The sequence below is a fragment of the Trametes versicolor genome (genome assembly GCF_000271585.1).
Source record: "Trametes versicolor FP-101664 SS1 unplaced genomic scaffold TRAVEscaffold_6, whole genome shotgun sequence".
NCBI classification, from domain to species: domain Eukaryota; kingdom Fungi; phylum Basidiomycota; class Agaricomycetes; order Polyporales; family Polyporaceae; genus Trametes; species Trametes versicolor.
In genome coordinates, this window is record NW_007360326.1 from 271,788 (window position 1) to 289,759 (window position 17,972).

General features: G+C 57.4%; 2 protein-coding genes and 1 non-coding gene across 3 annotated transcripts; 1 reads left to right on the forward strand and 2 right to left on the reverse strand.

The window, feature by feature from the left end:
* Positions 1-8,342: 8,342 nt before the first annotated feature.
* On the reverse strand, positions 8,343-8,633 carry TRAVEDRAFT_47344 (uncharacterized protein; the record flags this gene model as incomplete). The annotated part of the gene is made up of 3 exons (XM_008040104.1): positions 8,343-8,462; positions 8,509-8,524; positions 8,599-8,633. 3 exons carry the CDS (start codon positions 8,631-8,633, stop codon positions 8,343-8,345), a joined length of 171 nt encoding a protein of 56 aa, XP_008038295.1.
* Positions 8,634-9,265: 632 nt separating this feature from the next.
* On the reverse strand, positions 9,266-14,528 carry TRAVEDRAFT_167617 (actin-like ATPase domain-containing protein). The gene is made up of 17 exons (XM_008040350.1): positions 14,392-14,528; positions 14,201-14,330; positions 13,895-14,143; positions 13,465-13,836; positions 13,302-13,412; positions 13,134-13,249; positions 12,930-13,083; positions 12,769-12,873; positions 12,592-12,717; positions 12,382-12,532; positions 11,788-12,328; positions 11,565-11,724; positions 10,844-11,495; positions 10,371-10,781; positions 10,301-10,315; positions 9,570-10,221; positions 9,266-9,520 (listed from the first exon to the last, which is right to left on the reverse strand). The coding sequence occupies exons 1-13, from the start codon at positions 14,463-14,465 to the stop codon at positions 11,445-11,447; spliced, it is 2,340 nt and encodes a 779-aa protein (XP_008038541.1). The 5' UTR covers positions 14,466-14,528; the 3' UTR covers positions 9,266-9,520; positions 9,570-10,221; positions 10,301-10,315; positions 10,371-10,781; positions 10,844-11,444.
* Positions 14,529-14,673: 145 nt separating this feature from the next.
* TRAVEDRAFT_t78 lies at positions 14,674-14,757 on the forward strand. The gene has a single exon. It is a non-coding gene; the product is annotated as a tRNA-Pro (tRNA).
* Positions 14,758-17,972: the final 3,215 nt, after the last annotated feature.

The window sequence follows — 17,972 nt, forward strand, 5'->3', positions numbered from 1 at the left end:
TTCGCGTGCGCATCCCGCGCCGGGCCGTGAGTACTTGCTCAGTGCTGAGTATGGATGTATCCTGTGGCGGGCGCGCGTCAGCGACTGCACGCGTACGCCAATAAGCTTTTCCCTGCAGCGCTCCCCGACGACTGCTTCCGTGCATACGTGCGTGCCACGGTGAGGGGTGAGGTGTGGTATGCATCAGCACCACCACATCTGCCAATCTATCTTGCACTCACCGCGCGACACAGATACAGGGCTTGCGAGCATCGTACCGACATCGCTCGGGGGGTTGCCCAGCAGAGGTGCGTGCCACCGCGGGTGCACTGCTCTCCCGGATCTCCAGCTTCGCAAATGGCATCAACAACCTTGCTTCGGCTTCGCTGCGACGACCGTGGTGTGCGGTGGGAACCGCGCAGCTGGTCCCGCCTCGGCACATACAATGTCGGCGGCGCGGTCTCGTCCCACGCCGCGCACGTGTGGCCCTGTCGCCCAAGAATACTTGTCGCCCAAGAATACGCATACGCATTGCGTAACACACCTGCAGTGTAACTGCGGTCTCTGAGAAGTCGAAGCACCAGGACCGTCCGACCGCGCGTGCCCAGGCGGCGCGGGGCGGACACGCCCGTGGCATGCAGTGTGAGTGCCACGGCCTGGCAGATGTTCTTGCTGATCGCGAAGCCCTCCCCCGCGTTTCTGTTTCCGTTTCTGTTTCCTGTTTCTCCTGCATTGATTTCCCAGAGTCACTGCGATGTCGTAAGGGCTGCCCGTGGGTTCCAGTCATCCGCCCAGTCAGCATGTCGCGGACGTGTTTAGCAGCGACGCGCCATCGCGCTGTAGCCTGTCGCGCAGACTTCGCGGGCGTTGGCGGACAGGCCGGATGACGACATGGAAGGACGACGACTGCGAACGGGACGGAACGCACACTCGCACGCCCTGGCAGGTGGGGTGATCCCGTCACGCCCGCGCCCCCTTCTATGTCAAGCGCGGGACAGGACCTGCTTGCTCGCCAGGTCCCAGAAGCGAGTTCTGGCGGACGCGGGCGGGCGTGTGCTTCTCGCGCTGGAGACGACTCGGTGACAGTATACACTTGACAGATTCCAACGAGCACGTACAATGTAAGAGTGCAGCGACGCGACGCGTCTTGGTCGCGTCGTCGCGCCAACGCCAACAGCAATTGGTGCCGGTTCGAGGCGTGTTGTGCCGCTCTTCCACCCTGTGATTTGATTATGGCCAGGCTGCGGCTGCGCGGTGTGTGTGCGCGTTGCCTGCGACCGTGTTGGCACGATAGGAGCCGCGAGTGGATGCGACGTGCCTCTCCAGCCTCTCTGCTCCCGCCTCGGACGTGTCGGATTGCAATATACCGCGCCGACCCTGGCCGCGGGCGCCTGTCGCGACGCGTTGTGTGCACTCAACGCTGATCGACGGTACCTTGTCGCACAGTATCAGCGCCCGCGGGGGCAGGTGAAATGCGGAAGCATTTGCGCCGTTTCGGGGGTGTCTGCGAACGCCCTGCCCATCTGGATATGCGCGCGGGATGACGCCTGTGATTGCGATTGAGTGCATCTCTCGTTTTAGAGTATGTTATTTTTGACCCACTGCTCGTCATATGCAGCCCTCCGTTTGTATTTTTGCTGCAGAGACGCTGCCGCCTGAACGGGCGGCTTTCTCCCGCCCGACGTCTCGAGGGACAGGCGTCCGTTGCTGGCCCGGTGCGCACCGCACACCCGGTGACCGTCCGGCGCGTCCACAATCGTGCGCACTGTGGGTTCCGATTCAGCAGGAACTCAACAGAAGAGAATCCGAGAGCGGGCCCACTCCAACGAGCGTCCGGGCCCAGGAACGCACCTCTGCGCGCAAACCGCGTGGCGGCGAGCAAACCCCCGCAATTTCCGAAGCCGAGGCCCCCCCTCCCGAGCCGGAACGTGGAATCTTCCTCGTTCGGGTATGTTCCCCCGCATGCCGCGTCTGATGGACGTCGTCCGACGGCTTCAAGCACGGACGCGGGCGACGCGATCGATAGTTCCGAAACACCCCTTGCCGTGGCCGGGGCCCCGATAGGGCGAAGCGTCGGCTCCTCGCAGCGCATGGCAGGGTCGACTCCGGTGCGCCCGGATCCCTGAGCTGCTGGATGCTCTGCGCGCGGCTCGGCACGCGCGCGTGCGGGCTGAATCGCTGATGGCGCAGAGCCCGCGCGAGGGGCATGCAGAATTCTCTATTCACCGGGATTGCGGTGCTGGTGATGTGGGGTCCTGCACCGTGGTCCTCGCTTCCGCTCGCGCATCGAGAGCTGATCAGCATCCATGACATCGAGCACATCCATCGCGAACGAGCAGTGGGAGGCGCCCGGCGCTGGGCTTTCGCGAGTTTTGCGAGCCTTCGCGCGCGCGACGCGCACCGAGGAGGACGCAAACAGTACGTACATACCTTCGGCTGTCAGGAACAGTGGGTGCGTCCTGCCAGGCCCGCTTCCGCCACCCTGGGCCACAAACCCGGCGTGGCGGGCGCGCCAGCTGGCCGCGTACCGGCAGCGGCACGGCGGGCAAACCCGCTGTTTTCTGTAGGTGCATGCCCAGTGCCCGCGATTTGTGCGCGTCCGACGCGCGGGCGTCCTCGGTCGCACGCGGGGACGAGCGCACGATGATCAGCCTGGGCGTCTGGTGCCCGACACTTGGGGCGTCGCCAGGGCGCCAGGTCCTCTTTCGTCTTGTGCCTTCTACTCGTAACCACGTGAAGAATATGGGATCGGGAGTAAATTGGACCTGGCGAGATGTCTGGCCCACCACTGGAGAGGGCTATCCGATCAGCCGTACCAAACCTCGGGCCCGGGGGTGCATGGACTCACAACACTAATCATCTGCGGAGGCTCCATTTGTCATGGGCGAGTCTGGGCGAAAGCAAGTCGTAAATGTACTTCTTGGGAGAGAGAACTACCTGGACGGCACTTCATGTGCGTGTTCACTGGATAGTGGGCTCTTGTCGACCATGTGGAGTATTATGCAGATTTCTGCGACAGTTTCAGTGTTGATTCGAGCAAACAGGGAGGACTCTTTCCCTCATGTACCAACGGTCGGCCACTACAATTGTCTACCGCGGTTTGAACCCGGAGCCCTTGTCTGCGACGGCTGATCGAAGATCCACAGTCAGTAAAAGTGTTTGGCCGCTTTCTTTCCAAGCTGCAGCTATACACGAGGCACTAATTGAGAATGACCGTGTTGTGGTCAGTGCTGAGTAATCTCTAACGCACGGTAACACGATCTGTAAGTCTTGTCAATATCACAAGGTCGGTCCGACGTGAACGCGTACTGACGTGTTGCACATACAACGTCGGGATACACAGCCTCCTCCACGGGCCGACGAAGGAAGGTCCTTTCGTGTTTCCTACTTCGGACGTAGGCTTCTCTAGCTGAACAAGCCACATCAGTAGAACGGCCAGCCTCCCCAGCGCTGGAGAGACAGTGCTTTGCGCAGCACAATGCCGACCAACGTGTCAGGCTGGGACCGACAAGGACCGACAGGTCGATCTTACCTCGCGATCTTGATGCGAGGGTGACATCGGCAGCCCACTCAGCAGTACTGACAGCCCGGAGGCTCCCCGGCGTCGCCTCCCAGGCAAGTTTCCGATATCGGAGAGGTTTCTCCTGGAAACAGCTGAATGAATCGCCCAGGATCGCACATCTGCTGATCGAGGACTCACCGCCCCAGGGCTGCCTGCGATGGCTGCCAGCGACGGATGACGGTGGCGCCCCCACAATATAGGTACCATGGACACCGTGGGTGTGCGCGGCCTAGATCAAGGCCTGCACCCAGAGAGGGCTTACGGCAGGCCCATCGGCCGCACACTCGAACAAAAGGCGACGTCAGGTCGGGCATGTCAGAAACGTCAAAACATACCACACGGGGCAACCCGCAGGCGCGCGATGGGTGCGAGCTCTTGGAGTCTATGCGGGCGCATGACCGGCCATATTAAATGCAAACTTTGCGTGATTGTTGGGCACGGTGACGGGAAGCGCGAGTGGGACGCTGTAGCGGCAGCCGAGCTCTGGCCCCTGCCAGTGGACCTCAGGAGCCAAGCATGTCTTGCCAGCGACTGCGACGGGGTGCCTATCATGGCGTACTGCGAGATAAAGCTACACGTGTTGGGGTTGTGCGGTGGACGAGCGGACGAGCGTGCACTTACACGTAATTCCAGCAGCCGGTGGCGGGTCGAACGCGGGGAAGCGCTGCATGAGATATTGCGCGGGTTCGCCGACGTAGCGGACGTGATCGAGCGACATGATTGCAAATAGACATGTGCGCATGCGATCTTCCTACTATTGAGGACGTTGGAGTGGAGTAAGTACTGGAAAAGGGACGGAAGCTGCGCGATGTTGTGAAGGACGATGATGGATATACACGTACCAGAGCCCTTTCCTAAAGCCGCCCGTCGAGACGGCCATGTGCAAGTATGTACATGTGCAATGAGCGTCAAATACAAGACCCAGATGATGTTGAAAATGACAGCTAGATGCGTCGATGACGCAGTACGAGTCCCCGATAAGTGGCTTCTGATGTTGTGGTCGAATCTGAGTCGACGGACATACAGCCTTCGGGATGAACTCCTCGGGCTTCCGGTGAATGGCGGGCTGTCTGTCGGAGATATCAGTAATGTAACATATAAGTACAAAATGCGCTGATATAATGCCACCTTTGCGAGCTAGCTTGGTCCCTAAAAGAGGCTCGCGGAGCTCGTATACGCCCTGCAAGTAGTACGTGGTGACCAAGTCCGATATAAACGCGGTGGGCTATCGACAACTAGCATTGTATCGTCCTGGCTTGCAGAAATCATACGATAATGACGTCGTATTTGCTGACGCAGCGCTTCATCGTGGTGCTGACAAGACTGCTAGCCCCGCGGACGACGACTCGGCGAAGTTCGGCGAAGAGGCCGGAACGGCTTTACATGCCAATTGTGAGAGTCACTGTGCTTATTTTGTATATGCGGACGCCCGGACACGACGGCGGCAAGAGCTCTACCTACGGCGCATTGAAGATTTCGGTGGTCTTGTGGGTCATCACCAGAGTCGGTACAGTCTGACAACGGGTTGAGTGAGGTCCGAGGATCACATGCGATGGGGACAACCTCACGAAAACTCACTGAGGAAACGGCGCTCAAGCCCATGCATCCGAGATATACCAACCGCAGCACTTGGACATACGCCCGCCTCCGTGAATGCACCACAGCCGGCGATATGTCGACCAGTAGTATCGCAGGAACCAGAACGGCGAGCAGCCCATGTTGCGGCCCAAAGCACAAAGGCCGCCCCGCCCGACCCCGACTTGACATCGTGCCGTATGTTCTTCCCGCACCTCATGACGGGGCACATCGAGGTCCGTCGCGGCGCCTGCGTCAATTGCAAGGTTCATACGTCCACAGCGAAGTTTTCTGGATCGGCGCGAAGGGGTATTTCCAACGTCCGACGGCGGGTCTTCGCCTTCGCGCAGTTTGTATTGAATGTCTCTTCGACCGCGCGACGTCCTTCGGCCACCCAGGGCCCGCGAGCGTCCGCGCTAGGCCTTTGGTGCTCCCGGCAGCCGTGGGGCGCAGCACGCGTCTTGACAAACAATCGGGATATCTATTGCAGCACGTCGCACCTGGCCTGTCCGATGGAAGCCAGATAGCGGCCAGCCCCAGCCCTAGGGCAGTCTATCGCACTCTTCCATGCCTCAGGACCGCCTTTTCAGGCCGCTTGTCCGTGCCCACGCTGACAGCCCCTCCCTACACCCGTCAACGTCTAAGCAGAGGCGCCGCGAAGGGCAGAGCTTCCGCACCCAGCAAACGCTCCTTCCGCGTTCGGACATGACCTTCTTTCTATGACGGACGCGAGAACGAGGACCTCGAGCGGGCGCGAAGGCGAGAACCCCTGTGGCATGACGTGCCCAGAGCTCCGGCTCTGTGTCGCTCGCTCGCGCTCGGCATCGCGGACGCGGAACAACAACCCAGCGAATCGCGCCGCACACCGTTACGTCTTCGTTTGCCCGGGTGCATTGCCCAGAGAGTTGGGGGCGCGCCACAGCCATTGACCGGTTGCGATTATCACGGTGGCGGCGGGTTCTGTGTTGTATCTCATCGAAGCCTCGATGCGCGTCCGAACAGTCGAAGTTGTGGTTGGCGCGGGGGGCGCTTCGCAGACGGAAATGTTCAGAATTCGTCGCGGGCGGGGACGGACGGGAGAAGGGAAGATGTTTATTGGATCAGGTGGGTCGTCCATCGTTCTGCGGAATCGTAGGACGAGCGCGCGCGGACGCAATGCGGTCTTGAGCTTAGTCACAGACGGGCCGCCGCTGTCAGACAAACAACAATCAGCCCCCAGTTGATGCACGTACAGTGGAACGATGAAGAATCACTCACCCGCATTGGACGTATGATGTGACGAGGTGAGAATTTTGCACCAACAACTTCATCAAGGGGCGGGGCAAGACATCACAGCGACTTCAGGAAGTAGACGATGAGGTCATATTGGACCTACAATGCATACAGAGCAGGGAGAAACGGTTCTCCATTCATCACGGCAAGGTGTATGCCATGTACAACAGTCAATCATCTGTGAGATGTCCAGAACGCCAATTAGGACTGCATGCGTCGGCGGACAGAGCACGGAAGAACACTGACCGCCGTGGGGATGCTTCGCAGACGCGCCGTCTCTGTCAGGAGGGCACCACTGGCGCTGTAGCGATCGTTCCCCGCGACATTCCAGGCAAAGAAGTGCGCCGACGGGATGAAGAACGGCCGTAGAAACGAACGCCGCGCGAGGCCGGGATCGTGGCTTCGTGCGCATTCAACGAACTTCGACATCGGCACGACTTCCCCACAACCCTACACGCGCCATTGCTTCTGTAGCATGTTGCCTGGGTTCGTGAGTTCGCACATGCCAAGCAGATAGGCTTGCGATTGAGGCACCAGCTCACGTCTAGATCGATTACGTTGGAAGTGTGGGAGTATGTCGACGGGAAGCTCACACATCTGTACATGCTCTCCGTAATGAGCTACGGCGCAGTATCGCCGCAGGAGAGGTATTGCGCACTCCCAAATTCGATCTGGGAGGAGTGCTGACGCCATTCCTCCAAAACCCTCAGGCGTAGTAACACGCGAGAGTTGTCTGTAAACGCAGCATGCGGAGTTAATTCATGTCGTAGTGGCATATGATGTATAGAAACCCAGCTATATTGCGGTTCGGAGCCGAAAGTAGGCGGGCGGTCGCGATCTGACGGGCCCGCCGCAAAAATCCATCATTTGTGCATTGTATCTGTGCCTGATCATACACAGCGGATGGGTCAACCCCGGATATCCGGGGCGCAACTGGGAAGTGCAGGATATGTTTTCGGTCCCCCGACGTCACGCACGGGTGGCCCACTGCGGTGCTCGCCATGTGCTATTGGTCAAGGTTGAGCGGGCTTGGCGGAGGCGCGCAGAGTACAAGGAGGCACTCACATTGAGAAGGGACACGCCTATCAGCTGTCGGTCGCATTGGCGATTGTAGTAACCAGGAAGTTCTTCGGAAAATACAACTCACACAACGGGCATTCCGGCATATCCGACGCGCTGATAATCGGATAATACTGGACACGGTTAGTAAAGTTTCGAATTAATATAAGGCACCTTTCAGCCGGTGCGCTAGGAAACACTATGGCACGAGAGTGGCTCACTATCCGCGCGTCCGCTTGGGATCCTGCCAGATCTACAGATATGCGCCCAAAATGCTGCCGATCTTGGGCCAAAGGGAAATCTTTCGCACTTACAGACTTGGGGGTTTCGGGATACGTCACACGCGGCTACTGAACGGCTCCAAAATTGGCCTGATCAGTATCAAATGGCACGGATACCTACCAAACATGCGCAAGGACAATACGTAACCTTGACGACATTGTAAACACGGCCTCATATTCGTCCGAAATGTTTCCTCCCAGCCGTGCAAATGATGGACAGATAATTGACCTAAAGTTATCTCATCGTTGCCACTATTATCCCATTATCATCCCGTCCGATATCCCGGAATGCCCATTGTGTCAAGAGCAAGCGAATATCGTGAACTTCGCAGATGGATATTGCATCCGCCGTGGAAGCTCTTTCGCATGCAGTATCGGTATACGGGGCCGCACCGGCATGATAATACTTGACAGAGAAGACTCACATTCAGAGTAATTGAAATGCGTACCTGCCCCGACATAACAGGCGGAGAACGCGCATGCGGTCGTATGGGTATTGAGCGAGTGCCTTCCCAGCGTCGCTTTGGACGCGGGTGCGCCAGCTGACTGTGATGCGCCGACGGAGCCGTTCGCAACCTTGCTGGCGGCGCGGTGAGACTAGGTCACGATGAAGCTCAAAGGGGCAGGAAGATCACGTCCGCAGGGTTCAGGCACAGTACGCCAGACGGGCGGACTGCGAGTGACGACGCAACCTTGTTCTCATCGATGCCCGCCCGAGTGGTCCCTGCAGGTGCCTGGCGTTTATCAGCGACGTTCGCGATACACGAGGCAATTGCATACCTCGATGAAGTATATGCTGGCGCGACGTGAGAAAGCAACATGACGAAAAGGGTAAGCTGGATCGTTCAGTGACCGCTATAGCAAGCCCACTGCTCTTTGGCCCTCTTGAGCGCTCTGGTTGACATGACTTCGTGTCGGCTGAAGCACACACCGCGCTTGCCTTGTCGGTGGGGCCAGAAAGGATTGTTGAAGGTACCAGCCGGTTGGCGAATTAAGCGATACAAGGCTGTCAAAGCGTACTGCAGAAGGGGATGGTTTGGGATGTCTCACAAGAACAAGACCTTGCACCGGCCAGTCGGCCCGACGGGCGCATATAGGCAGCCCGCTGCAAAGAGGCTTTACCAGCATGGACAAAGAAGCTCCCACCCGCGCTTTCGCTCCGCCATCGTCAACTCCGTCTGTTCCGCCTTGCATGTCGCATGCCCATCCGACCACATCCGACCAAGGAGATGCCTTCGGTATGTGACCTCGAGCGGCTGTTCATCGTATCTTGTACGCTTCTCGTGGGGTTTCGATTGCCTAGATACGTTGTTCCGGGACAACGTCGCGGAAATGATGTGTGTGAGCGTGCTGATAGCTGGCAGAGGACGAGGCACAGCGCGCTCGGGAGTCGGGAGCAGATGGAGGAAGAAGGCAAGGAGCGAAACGAGACGCGTCTCGCACGCGAGACGTGACTGATGCACGATCACGTGCTTGCGTCACACGCCGTGTTGCGCCTATGGGCGGTTGAAGCTTGTCACGGTTGCCCAGCGGTTGCAGCCAGATATAGCGGGCAGGACGCGGGTTCATTGTGCGGACGACATCGATCCCATCCTTTGGCCGCCAATCCCTCTTTGTCTACGCCCTGCTGCTCGCCTCGCCATGCGCAACAAATCCGCCAGAGTCAAAAAGCTGACGGTCAAAGCGGCAGCGAGCGTTGAGCTACCCAACGCCTCGACTTCCAAGCGCGCAACATCATCGAAAACTCGCTCATCGAGGACCTCGAAGGCGTCAGCGAAGGCAGCGGTCAAAGGTACGCATGCACGTCGAATGTCGCATTCCAGACTGCTGAGAAATTGCAGGTGCACGTACACTAAAAGAAAGGAAAGGAAAGGTAGCAACAACTACCGCCAAACGCAAAGCCAGTGCCTCCATGCGTGTCTCACGAGCTCCTGCATCTGCTGCATCGCCTTCCTCGAGTTCCACCTCCAGAGGTCGCTCGACGGCCACGCTCGTAGAAGCGGAGGATGACTCCTCAAGCGCATCTCGCAGCTCCTCCGTGAGCACCTCTCGTGCCGGGCCATCACGACGCAAGGCCTCGGCTGCTAAATCCCCCCGCGCCCCCAAGCGGAAACGTGCGCCCTCGGTAGATAAAGACGAGGAGCTGCGGGCGCTGGCACAGCGACTGAAGGAACTGGAGAAGGGCGTGCGCGAGCGTGAGCGTGAGGTCAAGAAGCGTGAGGCTGCCGTCCAAAAGAAGAGCAACGCGATGCACCGCACGGTGGAGGGGTTTTCGCGCGAGCGAGAAGCTATTCAGAAACGCGTGCAGAGCCTCGTCGTCAAACGGCGCGAGGTCGATGCAGAGTCCAAGGAGCTCGCCTCACTGAGGAAGCGCCTTACCGCGGAGGAGAAGGTCTTGCTCAAGCGCACGCAGCGAACGTTGACCGCCGTAGGCGTGATGACGGAGCCTCTGTGGGCTCTCGCACAACTCGAGGAACACTTTACATGCTCGCTGTACGTCCGCCTACTTGGCCTTTGGCCACCAGCCGTATTTATAGCCACATCCGCTGACGCCCACCGCCTCGTCTGGTAGATGCTACGAAGTCATGTACGTACCGCTTCCCTCTCATCAAATTATACCCTTTCTCATCTTCTTTCCGTAGGGCCTGTCCATACACTCTCACTGCGGGCCGCTGCGGCCACTCGTTCTGCGCGATATGCATCCTCCAGTGGTGCTTCGCCGCCGTGCACCGCGGATGTGGCTACTGGCACGACTCCCTGGAGTGCCCGCTCTGCCGCGCCGAGCTGCCGTACACGTCCGACCACATCCCGCGCTCGCTCTTTTCCTTCCCATTCACCCCGAATCGCCTCGCCGACACCACGATAAAGGCGCTCGTCGAGCTCATCAGGTGCACGAACCCGCAGCCGGAGAGCAGCAGTGCAGGGTCGGGGGTATGCACGCATGTGGGAAGGATGGACACGACGGATGCGGCGGTTGTCTCCTGCGAGGACGAGAAACTCGTTCTTTGGAAGGGGACCGGCGCGGCGTACATCGAATGGGAGGAGCGCGACAGGTTTGTCCTACTCTAGCTTGGCTCGTATCGAACACCCGCTGACCGATGATTTCCTCACGCAGCAAAGGGCGGACAGAGATGACGTTGCTTGCGAATCAGTGGGCGACGCTCCAAGCAGACGACTTCGTCGCCTTCAAGGACCGCCTCGGCGTGTAATCGTTCCGTGTGACGCAAGCTTCATGCACGCCCGCGTCGCGCCTTTCGTACGTCGAATGTTTCCCGGCCTCATACTGCTATATCATGCGTCTTCGGGAGGAAAGGATGTCACCGCAGATCGTCCGCCATGTATCACGTTCCTTTCATACCATACTGTACGCTCTAATTCTCAATCCGTACGCGCATATAGAATCCCGTCGTTACGTTTCTTGCTCGCTGTGTGTCTTACGTTTTGGCTTATGCGCCTGTGTTTTCATGTTGATGTGAGCTTGTCTATATGCCTTGCCTTACGCCTGTCCGCCCCAAACCAACCATTCCTGGTACGATAAACCCCTGATATTAAACTGCTGCACGTAACATACACTTACAAGTTACCTGTACGCACCACTCGCATATCGTCGCCTATAACTTTCCGGTAGATGTCGAGTACTCAGAAGTTCCAGGATTGTTACATACAAATATGATCACAAATACCGCACCGATGTCAACTGTACAGCAACTATCGTTTCACGACAAGAAAAAGCATCGCTCCTTGAGCGCGCGCATACCCAGTATCTCCTGCTCACCCGGCAATGAATCATCAGCATACGAGCGAGATGAGCGAAGAAGCGAAGAGAATAGACGCACCCAGTCAGCAGGAGTTACCCACAAATCCGCTACGCCGTCCATCTTGCCCAGCACAGCGGCGCCCTTCCACGCGAGCGCGCGCGGGTCAACGTCCTTGGGCGGTGGGATGATTTGCACCTTTTCCATGTTGGGCACAAGCGGCGTCGCGATAGCTTGCAGCCTACGACGCAGGTCGCGTCAGTCTCCCCAAGAGGTCAGCGCGATCCCGACAACAGCCGCGTACCTGCTCTCCAGCGCATGAGCCATCCCCGGTACGAGCGCCGTCCCGCCTACCACGAGGACCGCCTGGAGGTACTTCCGTATCTTCTCGTCCCCACCTGCCGCCCGCGCACTGTTGAAAATCGCGACGTCGAGCGGGAGCTTGCTCGCCTCGAAGCTCACGTCGATATTGAACGCGCGTAGCCCGAACGGAATCATTTGCGGGGGTGGGGGCTGGTGCGATTGTGGGGGCTGCCCGCGTGCGGCAGGCGGCGCGGGCTTCACCTCGATCTCGTCGACGTCAATAATTTCCACCGGGGCCTCGGCGGGTGGGGCGGGTGTCTCCTTCGCCTCCTCTTTGGCTTTCCCCTTCTCTGCGGGAGCGGGGGTGTCTTCGGCTGGCTTCGTCGACGCTTTGTCCTCGTCCGCGCCTGATGCGGATGGCGCCCCAGATTCGGACTTTGCGGCGGCCGCATCTGTCATCTCAACGTCTTCGTCCTTGACGCTGCTGGCGGCGGCAGTGGGAGGTTCCTCCGCTGCAGGTGTTACGGGAGCGGTCGCAGAAGCTGACACGGCATCTTCAGTAGCTCTCTATTGTCAACGTTGGAAGATGGCTCACCACTGGGTGCTGCAGGAGTGACGGCTAGCGACGGTCCTTCCGTGACCGGTGTCTGGATCACTGGCGCAGTGAGAAGCGGCACCTGCTCCGTAGTAGGGGCAGGCACTAGCACGGGGAACAGGTGCTGTGTCGATATCAACATGGCTTGTGTCTGCGGGAGCAGCATATAACATCAGCGTAACGAACGGAGGCGGACATTGGAGTACGCACATAGCGCTCCGTGAACTTCTCCGAACTCTGCTCGACCATCTCCTCTGCCATATCTGGCGCACGCATGAGGAACCGCATCCCGGCCTTCTTGCGCTCGAACTCGATGACGCGAGGCTCAAACAGACACTAGACAGCGTTTCAGCGGCGCTGCTCGCGAGATCGAACACAGTCACTCACCATTGGTGCGAGGATGATCTCGTCATATGCGCGCAAGCCGTATTTCTCTGTGGGCTTCCCCGGTCGCCTGACAGAAAAATCGTACAGGTTCAAGGCTACGTCACCCTGTGAGTGTGTTCGAATGTCAGTCGTTGACGCACTTCGAGACTGGCGCAACTCACCTCGGCGAGAGTGCACAGCCGCGCCTTAAGGTCTTCCATGACGTTCCAATCGTAAGATCGTGCAAGGTCAATGTCGCGATATGGAAAGCCAATCTTCTCTAGCAAGACATAAAGGAACTCGGTGATGTCGTTCCCGCCCATACTCAACACCATTCTGATATTGTGTGAGTGAAGGCGGGGAAGGACGAGGCCATGATGATTTACCTGGTGTCGGCGACGACTAGCCCGTCATCCACGCAAGCAATACTGGTCTTCACCACACCCATGTCGACTACACAGGCATTTGAGATACCAGCACCATATGTCGACGCTAAAGATTCCTGAGTGCATACATGAGCAAAATGAAGATGACGGCGCTGAAAGTGTCAGTACTTGCTGGGCACAGAACTGCTTGAAACCCATGTCGAGCAAGAGAATTCGCACGAGGGCTTCCACGTACGCTCGATCGTAATAATCTGGAATTACGAGTACGACAGAGTAGTCCTACGTACGCACAAATGAGCGCGGTTACTAGCATGCCTGACTATGTACCGACCTTGTATGCGCTTGCCTCGATGCCCTTTTGCTTTAACGCTTCCCTGAATATCGTCTCAACATCACTGTATATGAGCTGCATCGAAGGGTAGTCGCGAGTGTTGAAGTTTCCGCCGTAGATAGGCCACCTAGTGACATAACCCATCCGCTCGGGGTCTGCGATACGCAGTGCTTCCTCGCCTACGTAGTAGGGCTCATCTGATGAGTATATCCAGTCGACACTGTAGGGATCGTTCTGCTCAGGAATGATCTCAGGCTTGAACTGCTCGTTGAAGGTTGTCGCGATTCCGGCGGCATTTGGAGTCACGCGAAGTTTGTAGAACCGCATACGGTCTCGCAGTGAGACCGTAATTGCAGCGACCTTGGTGTCAAACTGGAAACTTATATCAGCCAAAATGCGATCATCAGAGCGTCGAAGCACTACGACATACTGGGTCATCCGAGGCTACATTCACCGCGTATTCGTCTCCGTTAGACGCAGATGTAGAGGGCGTCGCTCGTTTCCTATCTTCCTTCGGTCGCGAGATTCCCTGAACATACACAGGTTCCGAGACAGGGACAGTATGTTTTCGCGCGATGACGTTCGGGATTGTCAAGGGCGTAACGTCGCACGCGCGTCCTATCCGGAGGAAACGAGAACCTGGGTGAATGACAACAACCTTAGATCCCCTCCTAGTCTGCTGTAGTTCCCTCGGCGTTAGAAACACTCGTTGATAGACACCGTGCGCGTCACTAACCTCTGTCGGAGTGGCCGTTCCAGCCTCGTCCAAGGCAATCCTCGTCCTATGTGCGCGAACGGCATTTCGCGACCACAAGGTTTGAGACTCCGACTTCTGGTAGGTCGACCCTACATGCTTGGGGTTCAACCTGTCCACGACGTAGTGAGTACGTACGTCGCCACAAGCTCATATGGCTCAAAGCAACTGACGCAAGCGGGACATGGAAGTTTGTGTATCGCAGCGCCGACTCGTCTCGTTTCGCGTTGGGAATCCCTCGAGGCATTGCTGATACACGTTTACGCGGTGTCTAGCGCGAAGGTCGGGGAGAGCAGGTCATGAGCAGGCAGAGAGCAAGAGGGTGCGCGTGCATTGTCGGATAGCCGCTGCATGACACCAATTGCCTTGCTCAGAGGAGAAGTTCGAGGGCATCTCTGCGTATGAGAGCTACAGCACCACAACATCAAATATTTACAGTGAGAATGTGTAATAACGGCCTGGTGGTCTAGTAGTATGATTCCTTCTTAGGGCTTAACGCAATCTGGAGGAGGTCCCGGGTTCAATTCCCGGCCAGGCCCTTTTTTCGTTCCTATGATGAAACCGCGACTCGCAAAGTTAGGACGTCTCTGCTTACACCGCATGTGTCCTGCGGCCACACGAGCCACCAACGCGAGCCGGTAATAAAACAGCGTGGGACATGTCTGCACCGCAACAACTGATGCTAATGATACTTGGACACGGACTTTTGCAAAGCGTACTGGGGACGATAGCCGACAGCCAAAGCCCGAGCCCTGGCGCGGAAAGTCCACTCGGACGGCTCGGACGCAGTTGCATACGTCAGTCAGTCGGCAAGAGGGTGAGTCAGGCATCTATCGGAGGCCGCGTCCGGGTGTTGTACCACCGAGTTCATGCCAGTCGTGCATCGCCGCTGCACAGTTGCGTCACAATACCCGAAGGTGGAAGGCAGACGGCACAGGCATCGTGGGTTTCAGATAGTTTGTTGTTGACCTGAGGCCCGAACTTGAGACGTGAGGAGACGTGGCGTCGCAATGAGCCCCGTCTCTGCGGCATCTATCACAGTGAGTAAGACTCACCGGAACGCCTAGGTACGAGACGCCCTGAGGAATCAAGGAACGAGTTGTGCTTCAAGGACGCTTGACATTGTCGAAGAAGCGCTCGCGGCAGAAAACGGGCACTTCAGAGGTGGCGTGCTCGTGAGTCTAGAAATATTCAGTGACACTTCGTACATACTTAGCAGATTCTGACATGCACATAGCACTGCTAACAAGATTAGCCTTTTTGTCGTCGGCCTAAATCCCTTGATTACTATGTTCGGGGCCGAAATAAGTTTCGAGCATCCGAGATGGACATACCGCAGTAGATGGACGCCAGCACAAATGACGTTCATACACCAGTGCTAAGGAAAGTCACTGACGAACAACGTCCAGTGCAAACGGACGGTCATGTGTAAACAAGTGTTGGCTCGAGCGAGTCGCAATCTAGTGCCTGGTCAAGGTTAAGTCAGAAGTATCGCGCGCAGAATCGTGGGTGGCGTACCACCGCTGTTGTTCCTTGTCCGTCGGATATATGTTGGGGTGTCATGACTACCCGGGTATGTAAAAAGAGAGCGACACGGGCCGGCCTCCTGCGTGTTTACTCGCAGGAACCTCAATTCCGTTCATAATGCTACGTTGCTTATGTCGGCGAAGCCGCGCTGCCGAGATCATGATGACCGCAAGTAACAACGAGGCATTCCAGTTGTGTTGTGGAAGATATTGGCAGCAGCGGGTGCGGACTCGGAACGACCCGCGGCGGTTGCTGTAGGGCAGTGTTCTTCGGGTACCTGAGAACCGAGGGCTATGTCCTGTAGAGTCTAGATGAGTGGAGGACGTGGGTGACGAGGGTGTCCGCAGACCAGTAGCCTGCGGACCGTAGCACTGTGGCTGGCATCTGGCACTTCAGTGCTGCGAGCAACACAGATGGGGGCTGGGACTAGATAGCCGGCTCGCCTCCAGATTGCTTCAGACATACCCACGAATATTTTTCCCAAGCAGGATGAAGCATCCGCTGTCAGATATACTCTCTACTATATCAACACTAAGCGTCAACGGCGAATATTCAGGTAAAGCGGACACACTCACCCAGAAGCTATTCAGATGTCACAGCAGAAACGCTACCGTATGCTGACGGCTTCCCGGCTGTGATTCCAGGTTAATGCACCGATCGCTTTAGAAGGCATAATGGACTGCGGAAGACACGCAGTACACCGTTTCACGAGCGTCCTAATCCACGGGGGCCCACACTGACCCGACGCATCGACGGGGGCGTTTGGAGAAGCAGCTTGAGTGCTGGCCGTCAAGAAAATTTACTAAGTCTCAGTCGTACAGCAAGAACATACACGGGACGTGAGATGGATGTTGTGGGTCCGGTTGAGTATGGGCGTCCCCATCGTGGTGGATGTTCAGAAGGAAGTCCGCGAAGAGCGCTAAGTCTAACTGCGGGCTCGTTTAGGCGCCTGGGTATCTCGGGTTTGCTGTCACCTCCATCACCGTCGCCATCGCCGTCGGATGAGAAAATGTGCTTGTACTCTGGCCTGGTGCTCACGCTGCCTCCACTCCGCATCTTAGCTGCAGATTTCGCCGGTCAAGCCCCTGAGTTCGCTCCAGGGCGACTCTTGCCCGCTATGGTCCAATCGGACGGACTATCGGATGGACTAGGGCCACGAAGCCCATCCGGTATGGGACCACGGGTGGTCCGAGCTTTCGACTGGCTTTGTGGTTGTGGTTTACATTCTGACCGCTCTCACCTGCCTGTACAGTCCGATCTGTGTCGAGGCCTATGTTTCGCAGAAAGCGGTAGCGAGCCCGGTATTCTGCAACCAGGAGTTTCACGGATGCGCGCGCCACCTTGAACCGCACCCCGTTTCTGTATTTCAGTGTTCATGCGGAGTGATAACTGACTTCCAGGCATGCGGCAAGCGGGTGCGTTTGTCGCGGAAGCAATGTTTCGTCCCCGGCGAATACTGTACGCCTGTGGTTTTGTGACTGCTGACGCGGTATCGGGGCCAACCATACCGCACACATTGTGTCACTGCGTATGTCCATCTTTGTCTGTGTGTTCATCGCCACCGTCCTGATCCGTATTTTGCCTAGCAGTATTGGGGCTCGATCCGGTCATTATTGCCTAAATGCATCTGCGTATCCGCAGTCGTCTCGCTATGCCATCACGTTTCTAGTGCGCCTTTCTTCTCAAGTGAGCCTCCACCTGATCCTCGGCAAGTCCCGTTCATACCTCGAGCTCAATGATTAATATTGATCTTGACCCTCTGCTACAGCCTTTGCCATACGGAGGTCTCTGACGGTTGCAATCTATGTGTTAACTCAGACACACACACGCCGCCCACTAGGCTGATCTCTGCATACCTATGTGGTCCCGTGCTCTATTGCTGGAGAAATATTGAATATTGGAACGCCCCGGGGATGAACGTAGATGGTGCGGCTTCGGCGTTCTTCTCCCGTGAACGTTTGTAGCGCTAAAGACTTCCGACGCTACGAGCTATGCGCACCGACGATATCGGACGAGGCCTATGACTGCAGTAGTACACGACCTATCGTACGCCGACGCAGAGCCACAGGGTGATTGTCGCCAGGAAAGCAAGGCTCGCGTTTGATTCGGCCATGTCTTCAGGCCCCGTCACGGTGGCACAGCCGTGCTGCGAACTTTTTGGATCAGCCGCCGAAGGACGTGATCGAGGCGGATTGACTAACTGACTTACCTTCTGGTCTTCTTCTCT